Source organism: Symphodus melops, assembly GCF_947650265.1.
Source record: "Symphodus melops genome assembly, chromosome: 12".
Taxonomy (NCBI): Eukaryota; Metazoa; Chordata; class Actinopteri; order Labriformes; family Labridae; genus Symphodus; species Symphodus melops.
In genome coordinates, this window is record NC_136702.1 from 1,938,864 (window position 1) to 1,964,311 (window position 25,448).

The following is a 25,448-nucleotide window of genomic DNA, read 5'->3' on the forward strand; positions in this document are numbered from 1 at the left end:
TTGGGACAGGAGGGACGAAGACGGATGAGCAGACGCATCGCTTGGCAAAGTACTGCTAATGCAATTAGTCTGCAAAACGTGTCCTCAGATTGATGCATGAGTCAAAACTGACACACCGCTCCAGTCCACTGCCCTCTGTTGCATTCTTTCCTTAAGCTCTGTTTTCATATTTTTACGTGTTTATGTTTGTAAAGCACTGTGAATTGCCTTGCGTCTGAACAGCGTGATATAAATAAACTTGCCTTGCCTAAAACCTCACGTTTTCTAACGTCACATTTTAAACTCTGCGATATGTGAGTGCGAAACCAAAGACAGAGATATCGACGTTAGAGGTTGTATCCTTGCAGAGATGTGATTGTGTGGTGAGCGTGACGTCGGAGCAGGCAGATTGAGGATCAGCTGTTTTATTTCCAAACCAGCCGTTACTGCCGAGCTCGACGGATCAGATCGGTTTATTGATCCAGAACATTCTCGGTGACAGAGCGACCTGACGGAGTGTAAACCTGCACAGGTTAATTACAGAGGAGAGAGGGACAACACAATCATGTTTTCTATTTGCTTTTACGTGGAGAGGAGCACACACACACACACACACACACACACAGACGTTGTCCGTGTTTATCAGAATGTGTGTTATTGATCCGTTTGAAAGTCACCTTTCTGCATCACAAGGGTTCACCTGTCCCGTCCTGATAAGCGAGGAAGGGTATAAAGACACCAATTAAAATGTTTTCACGTGACAGCAATATGAGGAAGACAAACTAACGGTGTGCATGCCCGCACTCCTCCCGCACCCACACCTCTCCTCTCAGAATAAACAGTATCATGAGTTAGAGCAGCTGCGTGATGATATTTAATAAAGCTGCTGTCTCTATTCAAACAGACGCTCTTAATTACAGCGGAGCCTGCAGCGCTGTAGCCGCCTCAGGTTACCATGACGCTTCAGTCTTCGAGAGCTGTTTGAGAGTTTGTGATCTGTGAGAGAGCTGGACCTCGTGGGGATAATTGCACAGGAGCAGGTCGTTGTTGTTGTTTTTATTTTATTCATGACACAGGTAAACATAAAGGTTAAACTACTGAAAGTTAAACTACTCCATGTTCAACAAACAGCGTCTGAAAAACACAAACAAAGAGAGGAGTTCTTCTCACCCTTCCACTTCTCCTGCTTCCTTCCACTTCTCCTGCTTCCTCCCACTTCTCCTGCTTCCTTCCACTTCTCCTGCTTCCTTCCACTTCTCCTGCTTCCTTCCACTTCTCCTGCTTCCTTCAACATCTTTTGCTTCCTTCCACTTCTCCTGCTTCCTTCCACTTCTCCTGCTTCCTTCCACTTCTCCTGCTTCCTTCAACATCTTTTGCTTCCTTCCGCTTCTCCTGCTTCCTTCCGCTTCTCCTGCTTCCTTCTGCTTCTCCTGTTTCCTCCCACTTCTCCTGCTTCCTTCCACTTCTCCTGCTTCCTTCCACTTCTCCTGCTTCCTTCCACTTCTCCTGCTTCCTTCCATTTCTCCTGCTTCCTTCCGCTTCTCCTGTTTCCTTCTGCTTCTCCTGCTTCCTTCCACTTCTCCTGCTTCCTTCCACTTCTCCTGCTTCCTCCCACTTCTCCTGCTTCCTCCCACTTCTCCTGCTTCCTTCCACTTCTCCTGCTTCCTTCCACTTCTCCTGCTTCCTTCCACATCTTTTGCTTCCTTCCACTTCTCCTGATTCCTTCCACATCTTTTGCTTCCTTCCACTTCTCCTGCTGTCTTCCTTTTCTTTTGCTTCCTTCCACTTCCCCTCTTTCCACCTTCTCTCCTCCTATTTTAAAGACCTGTAGTCAATTCTGATTATGATCACGTTACAAAACCTGGAAATAGACTTTTTGATTAGTCGAGCGGAGTTTGAAAATGTTCAATCAATTTTAAGGATTACGATCATTTTGAAATGAACGACTCCTTTTTTCTTTCCCGGTCTTTCAGGTCTCTGTAGAACAGAAAATAATGTGATAAAAGTTGCACAAACGCTGGGACAAGGTTCAGAAGAATAAAGTGATTTTCATTCTGATAACCTGTCTCTCACAGTGAACAGCGTTTCTGTCTGTGTGTGCAGTCTCTTCTTAGACGTGTTTCTCCTTCTCGGTGATGAGGAGCAGCGTTTATGTGAGCAGACTGAATCAAAAGAGTCAGGAGATTCAGATGAAAGCATGAAGGGAATAAATTAGTTTGAGTGAAGGGAGAGACAGATTTAAAGATGACGATGAAAGGAGGGAAGTTTAGCTTTACAAAACCAGCTCCGTAATTTGAGCAATTAAAAGTCAACGTCTGGCAGGAGCTTCATCGGAGGAGGAGAGACCATTTCGGCACAAATGATGACTAATCTGTTTTAACCAGTATAGGTCTGCTTCACCCCCCCCGCCCCCCTCCCATTCTAACCATCATCACAAGCTTTACATCAGCCCGTCAAAAGACAGAATAAATCCTGTCGTTCTATCTGGACGTGTGCAGCTCCCCTCATCTCTTGGTTGTGAAGATCCTTTCTTCGTCTCTTTTTAAAAAGCTTAAAAAGGTCAAATGTGTGAACTCTAAAGATGTGAACATCCGCTCTGATGCACACTCATGTGTAAATGAACTCTGAGGAGAAAAAAAGATTGACCATAGATTCTCTTTTTATCCATGTTTTTATACGAGTGATCTTTAATTTGATCTGTGAGGACATGTGTTCTCAGGGCGGGGGAGCTGTCCACCTCTGTGGTGCTGAAATCATCCACAACGTCGACAGATTCATCATCATCAACGTCCTTGACAACATCAGCTGAAACATCATCATCATCATCATCATCAAGAGGCCTCAATATCATTAAGGAGTTCATGAAAGAGCTGCAGATTGAATCTCCTGCTGAGTTTTGAAAGTCTCTCACGAGTTAGCGTCACTAACATTTAACTACATTTGGATCCGAAGCGGAGCGTGCTGAAGAGGCTCTGACATTCTGAGGTTTTCATCCTGAACACACAGAATGGCAGTCTGTCCTTCTGAAGTGGACAGGCTGAGTGTACGCTGCTGCAGAGCTGGATGGCGATTATTTCAGCCAATAAAGGGAGGAAGGTGGGTGGGGGGGGGGGATATCAGATAGAGGAGAGAGAGAGAGAGAGAGAGAGGGGTAGCTCAGAGTGTCGGGTTGTGGATGTGGGAGCCTCTCAACCCCCTCCTCTTCCTCACTCGTTCTCTCCTCCGAGCAGCAGGACGAGCGAGCAGCAGCCGCACTCTGCTCTCTCTCTCTCAGATGTTCAGTCTCTCGCTCTCTGTCTCTCCGCTCAAACATGGATCTATTTCTACTTCTATGCTGGATTTTTACCGACAGAGTGATTAGAGCTGTGTCCGCCGCCTCGCACTGTGAGTACACACCTTCACCAACACACACACACACACTGATATTGTATCACATAGAGGGAAGCTTTGTGTCGGAGTGTAATATTCATTGGGAGCAGAATTATCTCAACATGTGATAAAAGGTCATGCAAACCTGCAGCATGCCTCTGCAGCTGTGAGTTAACAGCATCCTGGTTACATTTCAGTCCATGAGTCACAAACAGCTTCATGAGGAGTTTCTTTTTCAGAGACTTAGAGGAGCTCTGGACCTGCATTCACGTACAGGTGAAGTTTGAGCAGCCACTAGAGGGCGTCTTCCTGCCTGTGGGGCTGAAGCTTGTTTTTAGCTCAGAACAATGACCAAGGAGCAGACTCATCATCATCATCTCATGTGGAAAAAAACAAATACATTTCACAGTTAGCGTAAAAGTTCCTGTTAGATATAAGATATTTATTTACAATTATTTCAATGAATGTTTCTCTGCAAGTTTATAAATTGCTGCTCTGTCGTTTTTCTCTTTTTTCTGTTTCATCGTCGAGTTCAGAGCAGGACTGACTCTGTGTAATGTTATCTTAAATAAATGAAGCAGTTTTTTATAGACACGTTATTAAAGAAAAAAAACATGTGAAAAGAAAATGCACATTGGTTAAATCTAGGGCTGGGTATTTCCCAAAACCTCACGATACCATATATGAAACGTGACATTCCCCAACATACAACATACATAAAATTCCCCAAGATTGCCATTCTGTGTGTGTGTGTTTGTGTGTGTTTGTGTGTGTGTGTGTGTGTGTGTGTGTGTGTGTGTGTGAGGTATTTCCCTGTGTGCGGCATTCACACGACTTCACTGAGAGCTTTTAGTGCTGCCGATGATTGACAGCTCGGGAGCCTTCGGTGCTTTCTTCATCATGAGGTCACAGTCAGGCTGAACTACAGAAACACTCATGTTTTATTCCGCTGTGCACACACACACACACACACACACACACACACACACACATCTGCTCTGGAAATGACTTCCTGTATCCTGTGTATACTAAAAGTGGATTTCTTTTTTTTTTTTTTTTTGCTGCATGCTCTGCAGGAGCGTCTCCACCCTCTATACAGCATTCAGTTTACAAAGAGTTGGCAGCCAATCAAATCCTTTCATTTCAAAATAAATGTTATTTCTGATGCACTTTTCATTTGAAACAATTCTCAAAGAGCTGCAGCCTGAAATAAAACATAATCACGAATACACAAGCAAGAAAAGACATCATTATAAAAGACAAGTAAGAACGTGCAAAATAATGTAAAAACATGAGCATATCGTGGACTTGCGGTTATGTCAAGCGCTGCATGTACATATCCTGAAGTCGTTACCACAGGTGCTGTGGGTTCGAATCCAGCCCTCGGCCCTTTGCTGCATGCCATCTCCCACTCTCTCTCTTCCGAGCATTTCCAATCCGTCTTCAGCTGTCCTCTCTAATAAAGATAAAGAGGTAAAGACATCCAATAAATAAACATGAGCACCAAAGCGAGAAGGAAAGCTTAAAAAGGGATGAATAATAAGAATAAAAAAAAAAAAACAAGTAAGTGCAGGCTCGCTTAAAGGAAAACATAACAAATGTGGATTAAACATTCACAGCAGGCTGCCGTGCAGAAACGTTGACGAATGAACAAACAGAATAATGTGCAAACACTTTAAAAGGACGATCGCTCATTGAAAAGGAGACGCAGATTGTTGCAGGCCGAGACTCTGACTGTGTGGTTCTAAGTGTGTTGCTACGTCTGCTGCATGTTGAGCAGGAACACGCTTCTGCATGCACACAAACATGACACTTTACAAAAAAAAAAAAAGCAGGAACTTACACATTGCTATACCTCAAAGAGCCAACGATTATCCATCATGAGCACTTAGCTACATTTAGCAAAGTCTGAGTGGCAGGAAACAGAGGCCAAAATCTGACTCGTGATGAAGCTACGAGACGTGAAAATATTCTGTTTGAAACAAAGATTTACAGATTTTTTTTGTGCAGGTTCAACTGTTTGCAGTGCATGATGGGAAAGCCTCGTCATCCCTGAGTTCTCTTCCATTAAAGAGACAAAATAAAAAAATTCACCATGATCATCTTTTTACAGCGGCATGTTTTAATCTGTGGATGTTTCCAGATAATCTGCTGTCATCAGATGTTCAGACTGATCGCTCTGAGAGCTGCATGTGAACTCATTATGTTTCATATTAATCTGAAATATCTTCATCTTCAGATTAGCATTTATACCATTTTATTTGTATTTATCATCAGATTTAGCGTCACGCAGGACAGGCGGCGTTCTCTGCTGCACGTTCAGAGGAACGAAAGAAGGTCAGAATCATCGATGAAGTTTCATCTTCTCTGATTGGTCGGAGGTTCACCGACGCTCTGATGTTCGCAGAGCTCAAACGTTTGCCCTCTGTGACCTCGTTGAGCCTGAGCTCACTTTGACAGGGCGTAAAAAAGATCTGCGTGTCGGGGGACATTCGTCTCAGTTGAGCTTCTTGAGAACATTTCATTTATTTATTTATAATTGTTATCTACTTTAGCAGCTCGACTTTGGTTCTGTTCTTTCGTGAAACAAGATCTTCTCATCGGTATTTCTAGAATCAGATCCTTTTCCAGCCGGATGTTTCCTGTGCCCATGTCAGGCCGGTAGTTGGTGGTGGTGGTGGTGTGACTTTGTAATGAAACGACACATGAATGCATTCACACTCTCCCTTCTGCGGAGCGGTGAGGTGAAACAATCGAAGGCAAAGCACACGTGCGTTTGTGTGGAGAGAAGATGAGGTACAGGCGCTGCTCCAAGCGAAGGAATATATTTCAAGAAAATGTCGGCTGAAGGTGACATTTTCACACACAGGGCTCAGGAGTCTGCCATTGTTGTTGTAGTCCACCTGCTCCTGAAGCAGTAATCCACATGTGTGAATAGTCTCCATCTCCAGAGGAGCTACATGCCTGCTCACACGGAGGTGGTTTTGTTTTTTAGAAGTTTGTGTTTAAAGGCATCCAAAACGCCATTGTCAGGGCCGGATTCTCTGAAAGGGAAGGCAGATAATGTAACTCTAAAAATGTTCCCTCAGACCTCATGTGAAGGTCATGGGTGCTCTCTGTTTGCAGCTCAGACTGAGTCACTGAATGATGTCTCACGTCTCTAACACCCACAGGATGTGGATCAGTGTGTGCAGAGTCTGCGTAGAGGCTCTGTTTGTGTCTGCAGGCCCAGTGTGTTGTTAATCAGTCTGAAGCTGTTACAGAAACATTCAGACGGATCCAAACTGCAAAAAACATTCAGACGGATCCACACTCTGCAGAAACATTCAGACGGATCCACACTCTGCAGAAACATTCAGACGGATCCACACTCTGCAGAAACATTCAGACGGATCCACGCGCTGCAGAAACATTCAGACGGATCCAGACGCTGCAGAAACATTCAGATGGATCCAGACGCTGCAGAAACATTCAGACGGATCCACACTCTGCAGAAACATTCAGATGGATCCACACGCTGCAGAAACATTCAGACGGATCCACGCGCTGCAGAAACATTCAGATGGATCCAGACGCTGCAGAAACATTCAGACGGATCCACGCGCTGCAGAAACATTCAGATGGATCCACGCGCTGCAGAAACATTCAGACGGATCCACACTCTGCAGAAAACACAGATACATTCAGATGGATCCACACTCTGCAGAAACATTCAGACGGATCCACACTCTGCAGAAACATTCAGACGGATCCACACTCTGCAGAAACATTCAGACGGATCCACACTCTGCAGAAACATTCAGACGGATCCACACTCTGCAGAAACATTCAGACGGATTCACACTCAGCAGAAACTCAGCAGAGAGCAGCCAGCAGCTGAATTAAATCCCTTTAATCCGTCTCATAATAAACACAACCCTGTATATCTGAATGTGTGAGTGACGGCTGAATTATGAAGCTGCTGTTTGAGACAGACTTTATTCACTGACAGCTGGAGGTGAAATACATCCAAAAAAATCTAAAATGATTCTCGTCCTAAATGTGTACTGTCCTCCTGATACTGTCCAACTTCTTCGTCTTGTCTTTTGTTTAACCTGAGGTCATCTGTCAGACCTGAAGATCTAAAAGCAAGCCGAGATACAAATTACAAATCAGCTGTTTGAAACACAGACGCCATTTTGTTCAAAGTTTTCGCTGCTGTATAGAATCCAGGCAACAGGGTGTAAATATGTAAAACACATTATAACTTTGAGTACGTGTCTGATCAGAGAGGAAGGTAGCTTTATCATTTCACTCTTGCACTGATTGGACCGTTAACGTCTTCAGCAATGATGATGTTTGTTGATTCATTCAGTCGTGGAAAAAAAAACCCACGGTCCATACAAATCGCTTCTGTGTTTCTTCATACAAACCTTGATGGTGATGAATCTACCTTCTGGCTCTTTGACAGACGTGTTGTGCATCACAAGGTTACTGGAGCGCCTCTCCGTTCACTATTGCATGTGGAAGAAAATAATTGTTTGGGTGTGTCAAGTGTTTTTTAGCCTTCAGGTTTGTACAATGGTTATAATGTGTATTCGCTCAGTGTGAGTTTAGGAGTTACACACGTCCCACTTTACAGAGTTTAGAGTCGGCCTTTTCTTCTTCGTGTGCGTTGGATGAATTGAGTCTGTGCAAAAGAACATGTGTTCATCTGGGCACTTGTGTGCATTTGCATGAGGGAAGGGGTCACAGGATGTAGTTGGATTTTTTTTCTCTCCTGTGGTTCTCGTGAAACCAGAATTTAAAATTTTGATAAAATATTTTTTAAACATGTCTCCCATGCTCTCACCTCCACTCAACTGCTGACTCCCAGTTCAGGTTTGTGAGCAGGACGGTGTGGCTCTCATCCAGCAGCAGGAGTCAGAATACTGATCATAATTCAGTAATCTGATAATCTGATCAGCAACTGGCTCTGTGACACGTTCTGAATCTGATCCAGAATCATGAATCCACATCAATCCTCACAGACGGACGCAAAGACGAGGATTTGATGCGCTCAGATTCGTCATCTCTCTGTTTTGTGAGATAAACTGAGCACACACGTCGCAGCTGCAGGGTCACGTGACCGAGCTGAACACGGAGCAATTTATCATTATATCATGAGTTTGTGCTAACGTGTTTGTAAGACCATGATATCAGGATTTAGTCGGCTGTCTGTTCATGGCTTATAAAAATATTTTTTGAAATACACAAAAAAAGTGAACATGTCCTTTGTAGCCGCGAATTCTGAAGGATAAAAAAACACAAAAACTACGAACACAACACAACATGAAGGCTACTGCTAACTGAGCTAGCTGTAAGGTAGCATGTTGATGCTCCTGTGCTGGTTTTTCATTTGTAAAGGATATTCAAACTTTTGTTGCAAAAACAAAAAGTGACATTGTTCTTGCGTGTAGGCATTTTTTTAAAATGTTGAATTATGATCCTTTTATAGATCCTGAAGTAAATGTATTGAGTCAGACATGTCAGAGCAAATGGAAACTGGATGAATAAAACAACACGATACTTCACTCAAGTTGAATTCATTGTTCATGTTTAATTTAAACTGCAATAGAGTTTGGTTTTTTAGAGGCTGTAGCACAAAGTAGACATGATGAACTTTGATGTGATTCCAGTAAAAAATCAAATATAATGGATAACCCTTTGGTTACCATGGCAACAAAGTCCCAAGATCGGATGATTCGTTCTGATCAAATTACAAGCAAAGTCCTGCAAATATCGCACAAAAAACATCGGCAATGTCTTCGTAGAAAGTTGCAAACATTTGGTGGGTTTTTTTCCGTTACTGAAAAAATGGGAAATGCTCAGCAAAATTACAAATTTGCGAAAAACTTTTACAAAGCTTGAGACAAATTACACGAGGCAGTACACTTTTACCAGTCCCCAAAATTGTTGACAAATGACTCTCGAATCCTGAAGGAAGAGGAACGTACCAAATCTAGGAAGTGACCCTCCGTTAAAGGTTTGAAGACCGAAGATCGAATCTGACTCAAATGACTTCCACGAAACGGGCAAAACATCTGAAACCACAATCTCTGCATCACTGAGCAATTCAGCCAAAACAAACAAAATGGCCGTCACTTACGGGTCACTTCCACCATTCTCTTTCCGCCGTTTATAAATTTGCCTCAGCGTGTTTGGCGTCTTGTAATTTTGGTCGGCACTTACGAGCCACCGTAGCTCCTCTCCCACACACACGTCTACGTCTATTTGTATGTTTTTGTGTGTATTTTTGCCCAATGTCGATCATTAAAGTTCAGATTAAGATTGTTTTTTAAATGTGTGGCATAAAAACGTATTGAATGAGTTAAATTTAAAAAAAAATTACGGGTCATTTGTGTAGCTGAGGTGTTATCTCAGGGTTGACTGAAATCCTGGAGGCTGCTTTGGATAAAAACAGCTGATGAAGTGCTGCTGCATTATTCATAAGAAGCAGAGTGAGGAGGTTCAGGTAAATGAAAACAGGTGTGTGAATATGTAAAGAAAGCAGTGTGTCAGAATCAGAGAAGAGAAGAGAAAAACCTGTGATCTTCATCCTGAAACAGCCGACACTACTCTTGACTGTTTACACTTGAATATTTCACGTCACGTCGTCTGTCTTTCAGACTCGGATGAAAGATGTATTTACTGTCTCACACTTCAGCGTTTCTCCTCCTCAGACACCTGCAGCAGCCCTCTGGTGTCGTCTTTACCTCAGTCTTCATTCCAGAGCTCATCTCAGTCCACCGTCAGGTCCGCCGCTCACAACGCCAAGATCAACCGCAGAGACGGTGAGGACCAGGCAGGCAGGACGTTCGCTGTATACATGATAATGTCATCAACTCAAAGCACTCACCTGTTCTGCCTGGATTCCCCCCCCCCCCCCCCCCCCCCTCCCCGCCCCCCAGGAGCAGGAGGCTGGTCGCCCCTGGTGACGGACCGGGAGCCCTGGCTGCAGGTAGACCTCAAGGAGCAGATGGAGGTGACGGCTGTGGCCACACAGGGGCGATCTGCCAGCTCCGACTGGGTGAGCAGGTACCTGCTGCTGTACAGCGACACGGGCCAGGTGTGGAGAGAGTACAGGCAGGAGGACGGGGGAGGGGTGAGTCTCAAACACACTCCACCTCTGAGTCAGCAGAGGAGATTTAAAACAACACACGTGCTGAATGACCTCAGAATAAAAATGAAACTAAGTTTTAAAAGGTTTCCATCAGAGAGCCTCGCCATCGGCCCCAGCACGGTGTCATGGGGGGAAAGTGGGACTGACTACCCGGGGAACGTGGAGGGGGGTCCTTATTGATTCTGAAATCTGTATTTTTGTTTGACAGTCAGAGAAGTATCCACACCAATGTGAGAGCTCTTCCTTGATGCCCTGGGTTTAAATGATAAACGGTTGTGTTTGTGTGTTTTTTCAGATGTTTGTGGGGAACGTGAACTCCGAGGGCGTCGTGCAGAACAAACTGTCGCCCTCGCTGAGGACTCGCTTCCTGCGTTTCGTCCCTCTGGACTGGAACCCGAGCGGCTGGCTGGGCCTCAGGGTGGAGCTGTACGGCTGCTCCTACAGTCAGTGCTCATATTTAACCTCTCCTCTGAAATGAATCCTGATGAGACAGGAGGAGCAGACTGCTGCTTTAGACTCTAGACCAGCAGCCGGGGGAGGGGGGGGGAGGACTTTAAACCAGAGGCCCACAATATGCAAATCTGCAAGGACGGTAGAAACCTCCCCAAAGGCGCCCCCATCTGACAGCACGCACTCATGTCGACCTGCTCAAGGCAAAACCAAAGTTTGTTAATGAAAGTCAACGAAGAAAAATGAAGTCCAGAAAGAAAGAGAAAACAATCGGAGCGAAGAGATAGAGGAGTAAACGTCAGGAAAATGGCGGACATAATGATGACGAATGCTGGAAGGAGGGAACCCCATAATTGATTATTTTTTTCTTCTCGGGCCCAAACAGACCACTCAGCTCACACACTGTGTATTAACAGAGCGTGCATGTAAACACACACAACATCTCCTTCCCAACTCAAGTTACCGTGAATGAAAATCTGTAACCTATAAAGACTTGAATATGGAAAGAGCATTTCAGGAAACACGGTCAGACGTTGATAATGCACACCTGAGCAAACAACAGATATAATCTGCATAACAACGAGTCATATCTACATTTTCTATTTAAATCAGCACAATCATGACTCAGCAATATTTACAGTCTGAAACAAAGGAACGTCTATGAAGATGCTGGCAGCTTCTGGCCCCCTCAGACCGTCCGGGCTCAGTCCCACGTTCTCAAGGACATTTTTTTAAAAACGATCTCTGAGCTCATTATTTACTTTAAACATTCTTCTTTTGTCATCTTTCAGTCGAGACAATCCAATCCAACTATATTTAATCAAGCACTTTAAAACAAGCACAGCTGACCAAAGTGCTGTACAATAAATTAATAAAAAAAAATAAAAAAAATAAAAAAAGAAGGCATAATCCACAATAATTTAAAAGACATAAAAACATGAGACAAACACACGAATGAATAAAAAAACGTCCAGGGGGACACGCCGCCATCCCCTGGCGCTTTCACTGCTGCAGGCTGAAGTGATTTAAACGAATGCATAAAGGAGTGTAAATGTGCAGCATGTGTGTGTCTTGAGATAACACTCGTTATGAATTGACGCTATACAAATGAAGACTGATTGATTGGAAGCGTAGAGGTTAGTACACACATGAACAGATTCTATAGTCCTCCAACGTGAGCGGCCCGGGTTTGAATCTGACCTGTGACCCATTTCCTCTCTCTCTCTCTCTCTCTCTCTCTCTCTCTCTCCCTCCCGGATTCCTATCTCTATCCGCTCTGAAATCGCTACACTGAAAGCCTCCCTGCACCCCCATAAAAATAATTATACCAAAGTGTTTGTCGTTACTTGAGCTGTAAAAATAACGCCTTAATTGTTTTCGCTTACTTAATCACGCAGTAAATGTCAGCTTTATTTTCATGAATTAATTACAGAAAAATGAAGGTAAACAACATCATCACAACATAAATTATGAGCTCGAAAAAAAACTAATTAGAAACAGGGGGATGTAGTTAATATCTGCGATGCAATCCTCCTCATATTATCCGATTAGTGTGATTAGTGAATGACAAAGCCTGTAGTTATTTCTTTATTCCAGGTCTGTGTTGATGTGTTTTTTTTTTTAACTCTGATATTTTTCCTTTCAGAGTCCGACGTGGCCGACTTCGACGGCCGGAGCTCTCTGCTGTACCGCTTCAACCAGAAGTCGATGTCAACGGTGAAAGACGTCATCTCTCTGCGCTTCAAGAGCCGACAGGCCGAGGGCGTGTTGCTGCACGGGGAGGGCCAGCGGGGCGACTACATCACCCTGGAGCTCCACCGAGGGAAACTGGCCCTCTACCTGAACCTGGGTGAGACGCTGACACACCTCCGTTTGATTGGTTGGCTGACTGAGCCAATTATAGCTCCCTGAGATCTCCAAATGTTTCTTCATGTTACAAATCAATCTTCTTCTTCCTCTATACACGTGTGAAATGTCAACACCTGAAGCGTACAAAGCTGCTGTGTTACTTTCACAGTCCCTGAATATCGTCTCAGCCCCTGTGGTCACCGTCCAGCCGTCGGTGAATCCCTTCTTTGGGGGGCCCACACTGCAGCCGCGCTGACATTCATCGCTGCCTCGATGAATAAAGATTTGCTGGTTGTTTTTTTTTTGTTGCTTTCAGCTCCTTCACCTTTTCAGTTCATCGTGCAGCCTGCAGGAACGTTTCATGCAAAATGACTGTGGACTGGACTTCGGTGGAGCTCTGCATCGTGTCACATGATGCACGCACACTTCCTGCGTCCTCATTGTCTTCATCTAAGCTCTGATCCTTGCTGTGATTGGTCGATTTTAGATGTTGACAAACTTGACCTGAGTGTCACGTTTTTCCTGATAGTCCTATGATCCTATTATTTTATATTTGGAGGGGGTGTGACATCTAGAGCCTGTCCTCCAACATATACGACTCCGCTGGTCGTTTGTGCAAGCGTCAAATTACGACCCATATTTACATTTTAGAGTCGAGCGCCCTCTAGCGAAACGTATAAATAACCTCGATCCGGTGAATGTGTGTTCATCATCGAATGACGTTTGACCTCTAACCCTAACCCGAGTCCAAGCTAGCTAACTTTGTTTCCCAAAAGAATAGTTAATTAGCACTTACCTTGGTCAGCGCATCAAGCAGTGTGACGGTGCAGGGTGACGATTTACTGGCGTTTCTCCGTTCGCCAGTAGGGGGCGCTAATTTAGGAAACGCTCCTATGGGTCGTATTACGTGACAGACGACCTCTACGGTCGTACAGGTTGGAGGACTCTGACTGAAGTGGGTAGATGCTTTAAAGGTGTTTTTACTGTCTTCAGATTATTTTGTAATCTGTCTGTGAATTTGGGGTCAAACGCCCCGAGGTGTTTCAGAGGGTTAATATCACACACACGGTCACCCGGTTGGTTTTTGTTGTGTTGTGTTTCCGTCAGACGACACCCGGCTGAGATTCAGCAGCAGTAGAGTCGCCGTCACACTCGGCTCTCTGCTCGACGACCAGCACTGGCACTCGGTCACCATCGAGCGCTTCAACAAGCAGGTGAACCTGAGCGTGGACACGCACACGCAGCACTTCACCACCAGAGGGGACGGGGACTCGCTGGAAGTCGACTATGAGGTCAGTACAACGTGTGCAGGTAAACACACAGAAGAAGGAACCAAATCAACCGTGTGGCTGCGTTTCTGTTCTTTATTGAGAGCGACACAGCAACGTCAGTAAAAACAAAAATAAACGTCCTTCCAGTTTTCTTTGTTCTGAGTCCGGGAAAAAAAAAACAGCCATCCAGGAATACGAGTCCAAAGACAGTAAGGTCAGAGACCGAGGATCACATTTCATCCAGTTTCAATTTCAGTGTCCACTCTCCACGTATAAAAAAATAAATAAAAAAATCAGCAATTGTGATAAAGTTAAAGCAGTGGGCACACAGTAACCTCTGTGTGAAGGTTTCTTTAATGTGAACGATGGGAGCCCCATCACGGCTGCTGACATGAGCAGACCGGTAGAACCTCAGGACTGAGGTCCTCCGCTTTCTTTCTACCACACATTGAGCGTCCTGATGAAAGGTCACATGTCCACAGCAGAGCACATCTTTGGTTGTGGAGAGTTCAGTGGCTCTCGAGTTCGGCCTCGTCCACACGTCGCCGGGTTTTTGTAAAAAACGAATATCCTTCCGCCTCTGTCTAGAAAATAAACGTACGTACACACGAGCTCGTTTTTAGAAAAAAAGTGTGTTTTTTTTTTAAACACATTCATACTGTTTCTGAATGTGAACACAGGTCGCATATGTGACTTTTCGAAACGCAAAACCCCGGTGAGTGACGTCCACATGAAAACACATAAACGGAGAATTTTGCAAATCTTCCCTTTGCTCGGAGGTTTTTCAAAAGCTTCGTTCTTGATGCCGTAAAGCTGCGTTTTCGTGTGGATGAGAGGCCGAAACGTAGATACCCGTCTATGTGTGGACGGGGCCCAAGTTTCCTCTCACCGTCACTCCTCATTCGTCCACAGAGCTGTCAATCACAGTGTCACATATTCTCTCTATTAGCATCAAATAACTAATAAAAACTACTCTGATGAAATGAACACTTGGAGATCGATCAGCGTGATGAGAATGAAAAGATGTGAGTCGTTGGACATCTGTGAGCATGTGGAGGCGGGGTTTGTCTGACCTGCAGGTCGTCAGCTCTCTGTCCATCTCGATACAGCGTCTCGGATGTAGAGCAGTTCTGGATGGATTAGCGTTCGAGTGATCGCGTGGAGTCAAAATGCTCTCACTGTTATTCATGATGAAAATCTGCAGAGCATTAGTGCGACTGCACGAGCGAATGACTTCCTTTAAATGTCACGGCACCGCTGTGTCCTGCATGACACTCAGCGTCTTCCACACATCATGATCAGTCTGGAACAAATCCAAAGTGAAATCCTAAAAACAGCTCAATGAGTTCTTACTTTAACTCCCTCTCGGCCCGGCTTCATTAATCATCTCTCCTTCAGTCTGAGGAGCAGTTTGCAGAGAGGCTCCCAGCCTCGGGGTCACTTTCGACTCTGCTGTCTTTCAATACCCGGGTGACCAAAGTGATGCAGTCCTTCTTTGCTTAACTGTGACACCTCACTGAAATCAGGTCATTCCTTTCTCCTGGTGACTTAGAAAGACTCATCTCTGCCTTGTTTTTGTCCAGGCTTGACTTTTTGTAACGCTCACATTTCACCCGTTCCGTGTTTCCTTTGGCTCTGTGTTCCAGCTGAGTTTTGGAGGAATCCCTCTGCCCGGTAAACCCGGCACCTTCCTCAGGAGGAACTTTGACGGCTGCATCGAGAACCTCTATTACAACGGCATCAACATCATCGACCTCGCTAAGAGACGCAAGCCGCAGATTTACAGCGTGGTGAGTCTCCATTCACACAAACAAAACCGTCTGAGGATCAATAGCAAGAATGAAACAGAAATCTGGGAGAAAAAAAAAACATAACTTGTGAGATGTTTCTGATACTTCAGGGAAACGTGACCTTCACGTGCTCGCGGCCGTCGCTGGTCGCTGTCACCTTCCTGAGCTCCAGCAGAAGCTTCCTGTCCTTGCCCATGGCGTCGCCCTCGACCACCCTGGGAGGTTTCTCCGTCAGGTTCCAGTTCAGAACGTGGAACGCCGACGGGCTGCTGCTGTCCGCTCGATTGAGCCGAGGAGAGAACCAAAGACTGGAGCTGCAGATCCGAAACAACCGGCTGATACTGACCGTCCACGAGCAGGGAGAGAGAGCGGAGACATCGGCAGGTCAGAAAACACACACACACACACACACACACACACACACACACACACGTGCACTCTGAAGACCAGGATCAGGGGCGTCTCAGGGACTTCTGGACTTCATCAAAACCTCTCACATTGGGCTCTATGTAGACACGCTAGGGACACGTGTTAAGGTTCCAAAAACACGGTAAAGAGTATTTTACAAAATAAGTGACCTTAAAAAATGTAATTGCAATTTAAATGAAATAAGAATGAAATCAACTTGTGATATAATATGATGGATCTTTTAGGCGTTTAACTCGTTTTAATAGGTTTTTAATTGATCTCTTTGTTTGCAGATGTTAAGGTAAAATGTTCTAATTTTACTATTTTCATTGTTTGCATTCAACGTGGATGGCAAAGTAAGAATTTCGTTGTACATGCACGTTGTACTTTGCACATGACAACAAACACGTGGAATCTTGAATTTGACTGAGAAAGAACCAAATCCAGACAGAATCTATAGATTTCTTTGAGGATCAATAAGGGCAGTTTTTACAGCTATAGTGTGAAGTTGAAGTCTGAAAAATAGAACCTGAATCTCTCTTTTGCTCAATTTTCATTTTCTGATGAGACATTTTTGTTTGTTTTTAAAGTTTTTCTCTGAAAGGCGTTTCTGCCTCAGACTTTCTTTAGTCCTGCAGACCGCTCTTCCTCACATCGTCATCCTCAGTTACGTGTCTACCCTCAGGTCACAGAGTCAATGATGGACTGTGGCACTCGGTGAGTCTGGACACTCGAGGCCTTCAGGTCAGTCTGACTCTGGACAACGAGCCCGCCTCCACGCTGGAGCGCTGGGAGCAGCTGGAGGTCAGAGGGAGCTTCTACTTCGGCGGTAGGTGATGATTAAACAGTTTCCTCCTGAAGCATGAGAGTGAGCGCTCCTCCTGTGTGTTCAGGTGAAGATCTTTGTTCTATCACCTGTCGTCTCCACCAGGCAGCCCCCCTGCAGCCCGCCACAAACCGACGGCGTCCTTCCAGGGCTGCATGCGTTTCATCTCCATCAACAGCCAGACCATCGACCTCCATGACGTGCAGCAAGGCATGCTGGGAGTCTACAGTGATCTTCAGTTTGACACATGCAGCATCAGAGACAGGTGAACAAGCTGCTTCCTCAAGTTCTCATAAAGGGAAGACAGCTCTCTAAGAAATCCCGTTTTGCATCCCAAAGAAGCAGCAACCTTCGCTCCTAAACACAGAAGCCACAAAAAACACAATCATGAAGATTTCCAAACATTGTGTATATTGTGTGTAGTATAAAAACAATAGCAGCTTATGAATAGTCTGATTGTTTACCGCTGAAGGAGCTTTAACGTCCACACAGTGTTTCTCCTCTCAGCTCAGATTTATTTTGAACATTTAAAAACTACAAACGGACATGAAATCTGCTTATAAAACCAAAAACACAGCGTGTATTATATTCGGGGATAATGAAGCCGGCTCAGTGCATTTTGTTAAGAGGATGAGAACATTATCCCACATTAGACATAATCTGCTTCCCCCCTCTGAGAGCTGACTTCATAACAGTCACTTATTGTGCAGGTCAGCGGGAGACGATTCCGACCGGAACGCTGAGAAAAAGAAATCTGGACCGATATCAAACCCACAGCTGAAACCTTTTTGTTGTTGAAGTTTACATGCATGCCTGATAACATGAGGAACAAAGAGAGAGAGAGAGAGAGAGAGAGAGGCGATGAGGCTGATCTAAACGGCTTTCCTCTCTCGTCATCTGTCATCCTCCATGTCCTCCGTTGTCCCCCCCCCTGTCTTCCTCGGTCACCGTCCTCCGCAGGTGTGTTCCTAACCTGTGTGAACACGGAGGTGTGTGTCTGCAGAGCTGGAGCTCCTTCTCCTGTGACTGTTCAGGGACCGGATACTCCGGAGCCGTCTGCCACCACCGTGAGTCTCCGTGTCCCACTTTATCTGAAATCACATCTTTAATTAAATTCCACTTAATTTTATTGCAGTAAAAAAAAAAAAAAAAAAAAAAAAAAAAGCTCCCACTTCACAATCTGTGTCCGCGACAGTCGAGTTTCCATGAATTTTTTATTAGCCGACATGAGACTGGATGCATCCTGCATAGAATGTAAACGTTTCAAGGGCATCTCCTCTCAGCTAAATGCAGAAAATACAGAGTGTGTGTGTGTGTGTGTGTGTGTGTGTGCGAGCATGTGTGTGTGTGTGTGAGGTGGATTGCAGCTAATTTAAAGATTGAATGATTCTTAAAGGCTTTTGGAGAAAGTCAGACCTCCACCTCATCGAGAGGATAACTTCTTAGGATGATGCAGCTCTGTGCTGATATCTGATTAATCCCTCTCTGCAGCCCTCTACGAGTCGTCCTGTGAGGCCTACAGGCTGACTGGAGGCGCCTCCGGCTTCTACTCTATTGATCCAGACGGGAGCGGCCCCCTGGGGCCCGCCCCTGTCTACTGCAACATGACAGGTGAGTGCAGTCAGTGTTGTCAACTTTAGTCTCTCAGGTTCCTCTGGGATCGGAGTCTGTCACAGATCTCTGCATCAACCTGCTCAACACACTGAACAATACACACCAAACGTGTGTGTGTGTGTGTGTGTGTGTGTGTGTGTGTGTGTGTGTGCGTGTTCGTGCTAACACGTGTTATTTCTGAACAGAGGAGCGTGTGTGGACGGTGGTGCGCCATAACGTCAGCGCTCCGGTCAGAGTTCAGGGCTCGTCTCTGCAGAATCCTCACATCATGACGTTTAACTACAGCGCCGATGCCAAGCAGCTGCACGCCGTCATCAGGAGCTCAGAGCACTGCCAGCAGGAAGTGGTTTACAGCTGCAGGAAGTCCCGCCTCTTCAACACCAAAGGTAAAGATGGATGTTGTTTTGATGTATCGTGATGGAGATTTATGTTCAGGTGTTATTACAGGAAAGAGACTGATCTTCTTCTCTGCACGTGTTTGTCTGCAGACGGCCGCCCGATGGCGTGGTGGGTGGACCCGGGCGGAGAGAGGCGGAGCTACTGGGGAGGCTTCCTGCCGGGGGTGCAGCAGTGCTCCTGCAGCCTGGAGCAGAACTGCGTGGACATGAACTACTTCTGCAACTGTGATGCAGACTCACAATCATGGTGTGAACATTTTCAGAGGAGACGTGAAGCGAAAGGAAAGAAAACTGCAAAGAAAAGTGAAATATGTGTTTTTATATTTTTCTGTCTCAGGACTAACGACTCGGGAATCCTGTCGTATAAAAACCACCTCCCTTTGAGCCACATTGTGATCGGCGACACAAACAGAACCGGATCAGAGGCCGTCTACAGCATCGGCCCGCTGCGTTGCTATGGAAACAGTAGGTTCTCAGCCAGTGTTAAGTTTTTATCTGCAGATTTAAGACTCTTAATAAGTAGGACACGGCTCATTTAAATCATCGTAGTCAACTTCAACGCCGCGTCCTCTTCTGTGTCTCACGCCTGAGAGAATTCCCCGCTCCGGCTTCTCTTCATGCCAAACACAAGAACCAGCTCGCTGGCATCCCCGCACTAACAAAGCCAATTATTATCAAGGCAAAAAATATAGATCTATCCTGCATGATCCTTCACCCTGAATCATTAGCGCAGAAGCGCAGGCTTACTTTCTTTCTTTTTTTTTAAACTCCAGCTTGAGGTCAGCTCACATCAGAAAGTTTTCCAGCAGAGGCCTCGTTGTCTTAAAGTGAGAAGCTAACACTTAGCAACAAGCTGAGGTTTCCTGAGCCGTACTCGCTGTCGACTCAGGAGCTCAACGATCCAACTAAAACAAGACAAAGTTACAGAGGACGAGCATCTTTGTATTCCTCAAATTCCTCAAACTCAAAGCGTGCAAATTGATTGCCAGTTATAGATTTGTACTTGGCGACATTGAACACTCTTCTGAGATTCGTCAGATGTTTTCTGTCCATCAGGGATCGAGATTCAGCCTTCAGCAAACAGCAGAGACGTAAAACACAAGACACAGGCCATCCAATAATTGAAGCTTCAGTCTGCGTGCTCTCTCTCTCTCTGTCTCTCTCTCTCTCTCTCTCTCTCTCTCTCTCTCTCTCTCTCTCTCTCGGCCTCCCTGCAGGTTCTTTCTGCTCCTGTACCTGTGTCTTATTTTCTCCTTCTGTCCTCTCAGGGTGGATCTGGAACGCTGTGTCCTTCTTCCACGAGTCCTCGACGCTCCTCTTCCCCCAGCTTCAGGCGGAGCTCTCCTCCGACTTCTCCTTCTTCTTTAAGACCAGCGCTCCTTCGGGGGTCTTCCTGGAGAACTTGGGACACAAGGACTTCATCAGACTGGAGCTGAGCTGTGAGTCACGGAGTCACTGCTCCCTTCAGATGTAAATGTTAAATTCAACACGTTTTATGATTTATTTAGTCGCTAAACAAAAATAAATGTCCAGCTCGGTGACTGAATAGGCTGAGGTGACACCTAGCAGACAGCTAGCTGCTCCCACCTGTCACTGAAAGAGGCCACGCCCCCTAATTCTACATCACTTATATAGTTATAGTGTAAAGAAGTGCATAGAAATGAAGCCTGTATAGTTATAATGAAAATAGAAACGTAAGAAGTTTTTTCTTTACCAGGCTGTAAACATGATTATTTCTGCTGTAAAGTCTAACATTTTATCATAGAGCTCTATGGAGACTGGCTCACGGCAGGAGGCAGCCTCTAGTGGACACTGGAGGGATTACAGCTGCTTGGACTTCAGTTGTGTCTTCATTTGTCAACACTAGGCTGCTGATTGGTTAGAACAGAGCGTACCTGATCATCAGAAGCATTTCTCAGGAGGATGGGGATCAAACGTTTCTCTGTAGAGATTATAAAAAGGTGTGTGTGTGTGTGTGTGTGTGTGTGTGTGTGTGTGTGTGTGTGTGTGTGTGTGTCAGCTCCAAACGTGGTGACTTTCTCTTTGGACGTTGGAGACGGCCCCGTGGTCGTGGCGATCACCTCCCACCTTCCTCTGAATGACCGGCAGTGGCACCAGGTGAGGGCGGAGCGTAATGTGAAGGAGGTGTGGCTGCAGGTCGACCAGCTGCGACCCCGCCTGCTGGAGGCTCCGGCTGACGGACACCGACGCCTCCGACTCAACGGACAGCTGGTTGTAGGTACGACAGAGTCTGCGAGCGAGAGTTTGGCAAGAGTCGTGGCGGACGCTCCTTCATCTCCGCCGGTCGTGTTTTTTTGTCTCAGGTGGATCAGCGTCCGGGCTCAGAGGCTTCCTCGGCTGCATGCGAACGCTGAGCATCAACGGCGTGATGTTTGACCTGGAGGAGAAGGCGCGGGCGGTGGTTGGAGCGAGCTCAGGTTGTCCGGGTTACTGCAGTGGCTCGAGCAGCCTCTGCCACAACAGAGGGAGGTGCGTCGAGATGAGCAACGGCTACACCTGCGACTGCTCCACGTCTGCGTACAGAGGACCCACCTGTCGAGAAGGTGAGCCGGCGGTTCTGCTTCCCGACCTTTGGACAGCGCAGACTGATTCAACCCCGGTTATACTGAGTTTATTTATAATAGTAACAGACACATTTCTGACATGGGACAGATTTACATAAAATTGCATTATGCATCATTTAAATATGCAGAAACGGCACCGATGATCGGAGACGCCGTTTTCTCTGCAGAGCGTTTAATCATTTCCTTTTTTTTTTAGTAAATTAAAATGCATTTTTGACACTTTTTTAAAAGAAGTTTAGCTGCAGCAAAATCCTTTTTTGAATCAGGCCGTCAGTCATTTTGTTGTGGAATGTAATTCACATTTTCCTCCCTTGAGTTGAATGATTATGTGATAGTGTGTATTCTCTGTGTGTGTGTGTGTGTGTGTGTGTGTGTGTGTGTGTGTGTGTGTGTGTGTGTGTGTGTAGAGGTGTCAGTGAGGTTGCACAGAGAGTCCTCCTTGACCTACACCTTTCAGGAGCCGTTCTCGGTGATGCAGAACAGAAGCTTCCAGCCGTCCGGCGTCTCCAGGGAGAGCAGCGGCGGTGGAACGAGAGAGGACGTAGCCTTAAGCTTCATCACCTCACATGGCCCCGCCCACCTGCTGACCATCAGCACCTTCAGCCAGCAGTACATCGCCGTAATCCTCACCACAAACGGTACACACACACCGCTCTGTGTTCCTTATCAGTCCTCAGGGCTCCTTCATTGTTTGTCGCCTCCTTTGTCTGTGCGTCGAGCTCATTGCAGCTGCAAAATCTTTGGCTCCTGTTGTGCGAGTGCTGTCGAGAGATTTAGTTTTTATTCTGCAGGAACTGCAGAGATAACACGCAGACAATAGGTCCCTTGTTCAACTTTTTATTGATTTTAATCAAGTCTGAAGAAATGCTGAACATCACAGACTTGTGTTTTCAGCAGAGTCAGCAGAAGAAGCTGTTCAGGTGTTTCACGCTTGTTTGTGTGTTTTTGTTTGGTTTTTTTTGTGTTTTTTTTTATGTCCAGGTAGTCTTCAGATCTGGTATCACCTGCAGACTCACAGGAACCCCGATGTGTTCAGTCCGGTTCCAAGCGGTCTGGCAGACGGACAACTCCATCGAATCAGAATCCAGCGTGAGGGCAGAGACCTGTACGTACAGGTGAGACAGGTGGACGTGCACCGTCCTCATCCCGCTGTCTAAGCTCAGAGGCCGAGTCAATTCGTATTTTGGACACCTCTACTGTAGGTGGCACTATGCCCCGAATCAGCCAGTCACTACTGGACCTTCTCTCCGCCTGTGTCGACACATTTATCCTGCTCAGACTTTTTCTGTCCAATTTTAGTTTCGTCCAACTTTGAGCAATTTCACAATTTCAGCGGGAACAACATGTTCACAGTTATTTTAAAAGTCTAGCTTCAGTCGCACTGACGTACACTGTTTAACACCATGTGGATGTGCTGAGTGATGTTCGAGGATCAGCATGTGAAGGTCTGACTGTCGACTCACGGGTTTGTTTTTCTCTGACTCCTCGCCATCAGGTCGATCAGGACGTCCACAGAAAGTTCTCTCTGTCGTCCGACGCAGAGCTGATCTCTCTCAGGTCGCTCACCCTCGGAAAAGTCATCAGTAAGTCCTCTCACTGAACACAAGATCTCTGGACTGCAAATATACTGGCGCAGTCTTGTCTCTCAGTGATGTGTTACTTCCAAAATGTCCTCCACTTATAAAACATAATGTGTGAGGAAAAATGTTTCTCTGCTGTTTTGGAAAAGATTCAAAACTTTTCTTTGACATGAGGTGAAGAAGACGGAAATGTCAACTTGTCTCTCTTTTTGTCTGTCTAAACAGGGAGAGAGAGTTTCCATGACGACGTGGTGCGTGCAGGCTTCGAGGGTTTCGTGGGCTGTCTGTCTTCGGTCCAGTTCAATCACGTGGCTCCGCTGAAAGCTGCGCTGCAGAATCGAGGCAGCTCATTGGTCACCATCAGAGGCTCGTTAGTCCAGTCAAACTGTGGGACGATGACGACCTCCATCACGTCCCACAACCTGAGGGGGAACACACACGGTCAGTCACAGTGTGAGGGGGAACACACACACACACAGGGTCACAGTGTGAGGGGGAACACACACACACACACACACACGGTCAGTCACAGTGTGAGGGGGAACACACATACACACACACACACACACACACACACACACACACACACGGTCAGTCACAGTGTGAGGGGGAACACACACACACGGTCACAGTGTGAGGGGGAAACACACACACACACACACACACACATTTGTTATCCAGTATTTCAACGTTAAAGTGTGATTGTGAAACGATTGTGATGAGTTGAGATTTTCTCTCTCGTGCTCTGAAGATGATTCTGCAGCTGTGGACAAAAACAAGAAGCAGCAGAGTGAGGACACACAGAGTGACGTGGCTGTCATAGCAGGTCTGTAGCTCTCTTTTTAAGCTCAATAATTCTCCGTTTGTAAAGTGAAACAGAGGTCACTCCATCGACCTTCAGCTTTGATTCTCAGGACCAAAGACAAGCGACACGGTTAAAGGAAAACTTTAAGTTTCTGGACAGATGTTCTTTGTTCCTTTGGTTAAACCGACTTCCCTGTGGTCTCCATTTTGAAAACTTCAGTGAGGTTTTAGTCTTGGGTTTGACAAAACTGACTCTGTTTAGTGTCCCTGAACACATCATGAGGTCCTCTCACTACCATGTAGACCCTTGTTGTAAGAGAAGGAGCTATAACACCCAGTAGTAGCGGTCTGTGTTATATTAGCCAGCCAACAGGTTTGAATGCGTTTGTGTTTGCTCCTCCTCAGGTGTGGCGACGGCAGTGGTGTTCATCACTGTTTGTATTCTGGCTGTGGTGACCCGGCTCCTGTATCTGAGACAGGTTCAGAAGAATCAGGACAGCATGCAGGAGAAGGAGCACCATCACAGCACGGAGACCCCCAACAGGACGGAGCTTCACCTGCACAACCCCATCAGGGACAATGTGAAGGAGTACTACATCTGAACACTTGGAAGAACGACATCTACGAGACATGGGGGGGGGCCTGATCCAATAAGAACAGGGATTACAAAACCAGACTTGACCAGGGAGTACGAGGTACGACCACACAAAAAGAGCAACAAGATGAAAGTAAAATATCCCACAAGAGTAAGGATTAAACCCTCTGCTACTTCTTCATGACGAGACAAAGGAGTACACAATCTGACAAAGTGACAAACTGCGATATCACACTAGAAAAAAGGGGAACACAACCCAACAAAGCAGACTGCATCAGAGTAGATGCGGTCCAATTGTTTCAGTCCAGAGGTAAACGTAAACATTTGTAGACAAAAGAGCATCCCATCGAGCTGGACGGAACAAGTTGAACATCTGTCTACGTGAACGCGTATCTTACAGCATCTTACATGAGACTAAACAAAGAAAAACCTACAGCGAGATATTCCTAGAGGACAAAGGACTACAACATTCTGCAGGACAAAGGACTACAACATCCTGCAGGACAAAGGACTACAACATCCTGCAGGACAAAGGACTACAACATCCTGCAGGACAAAGGACTACAACATCCTGAAGGACAAAGGACTACAACATCCTACAAGACAAAGGACTACAACATCCTGCAGGACAAAAGACTACATCATCCTGCAGGCCAAAGGACTACAACATCCTGAAGGACAAAGGACTACAACATCCTACAAGACAAAGGACTACAACATCCTACAAGACAAAGGACTACAACAACCTGCAGGACAAAGGACTACAACATCCTGTAAGACAAAGGACTAC

At 45.8% G+C, this 25,448-nt stretch overlaps 2 protein-coding genes across 5 annotated transcripts in view; one reads left to right on the plus strand and one right to left on the minus strand.

Moving 5' to 3' along the window:
- The window catches only part of ifngr2 (interferon gamma receptor 2), a 251,499-nt gene that overhangs the window by 211,864 nt on the left and 14,187 nt on the right, over positions 1-25,448 (minus strand). The window lies entirely within an intron of this gene.
- LOC306832695 (contactin-associated protein-like 5) lies at positions 3,134-25,406 on the plus strand. Of its 4 annotated transcripts, none has more exons than XM_079357576.1 (24): positions 3,134-3,363; positions 10,050-10,160; positions 10,278-10,471; positions 10,785-10,932; positions 12,585-12,788; positions 13,895-14,079; positions 15,705-15,848; positions 15,959-16,232; positions 16,942-17,085; positions 17,188-17,347; positions 18,043-18,149; positions 18,574-18,693; positions 18,882-19,082; positions 19,185-19,341; positions 19,432-19,559; positions 20,363-20,533; positions 21,115-21,333; positions 21,419-21,658; positions 22,087-22,317; positions 22,661-22,794; positions 23,175-23,262; positions 23,485-23,700; positions 24,011-24,085; positions 24,469-25,406. In XM_079357576.1, the coding sequence occupies exons 1-24, from the start codon at positions 3,291-3,293 to the stop codon at positions 24,663-24,665; spliced, it is 3,921 nt and encodes a 1,306-aa protein (XP_079213702.1). In that variant the 5' UTR covers positions 3,134-3,290; the 3' UTR covers positions 24,666-25,406. The 4 variants fall into 4 exon arrangements, with proteins under 4 accessions (XP_079213702.1, XP_079213705.1, XP_079213703.1 ...); XM_079357577.1 differs by lacking the exon at positions 3,134-3,363 and adding an exon at positions 9,431-9,855; XM_079357578.1 differs by lacking the exon at positions 3,134-3,363 and adding an exon at positions 9,431-9,841.

Coding starts and splice junctions, on each gene's coding strand:
- LOC306832695 (XM_079357576.1), top strand. CDS start 3,291: ATGGATCTATTTCTACTTCTATGCTGGATTTTTACCGACAGAGTGATT. Junction 3,364..10,049: donor TGTGTCCGCCGCCTCGCACT/GTGAGTACACAC, acceptor TCTCCTCCTCAG/ACACCTGCAGCAGCCCTCTG. Junction 16,233..16,941: donor GAGAGCGGAGACATCGGCAG/GTCAGAAAACAC, acceptor GTCTACCCTCAG/GTCACAGAGTCAATGATGGA.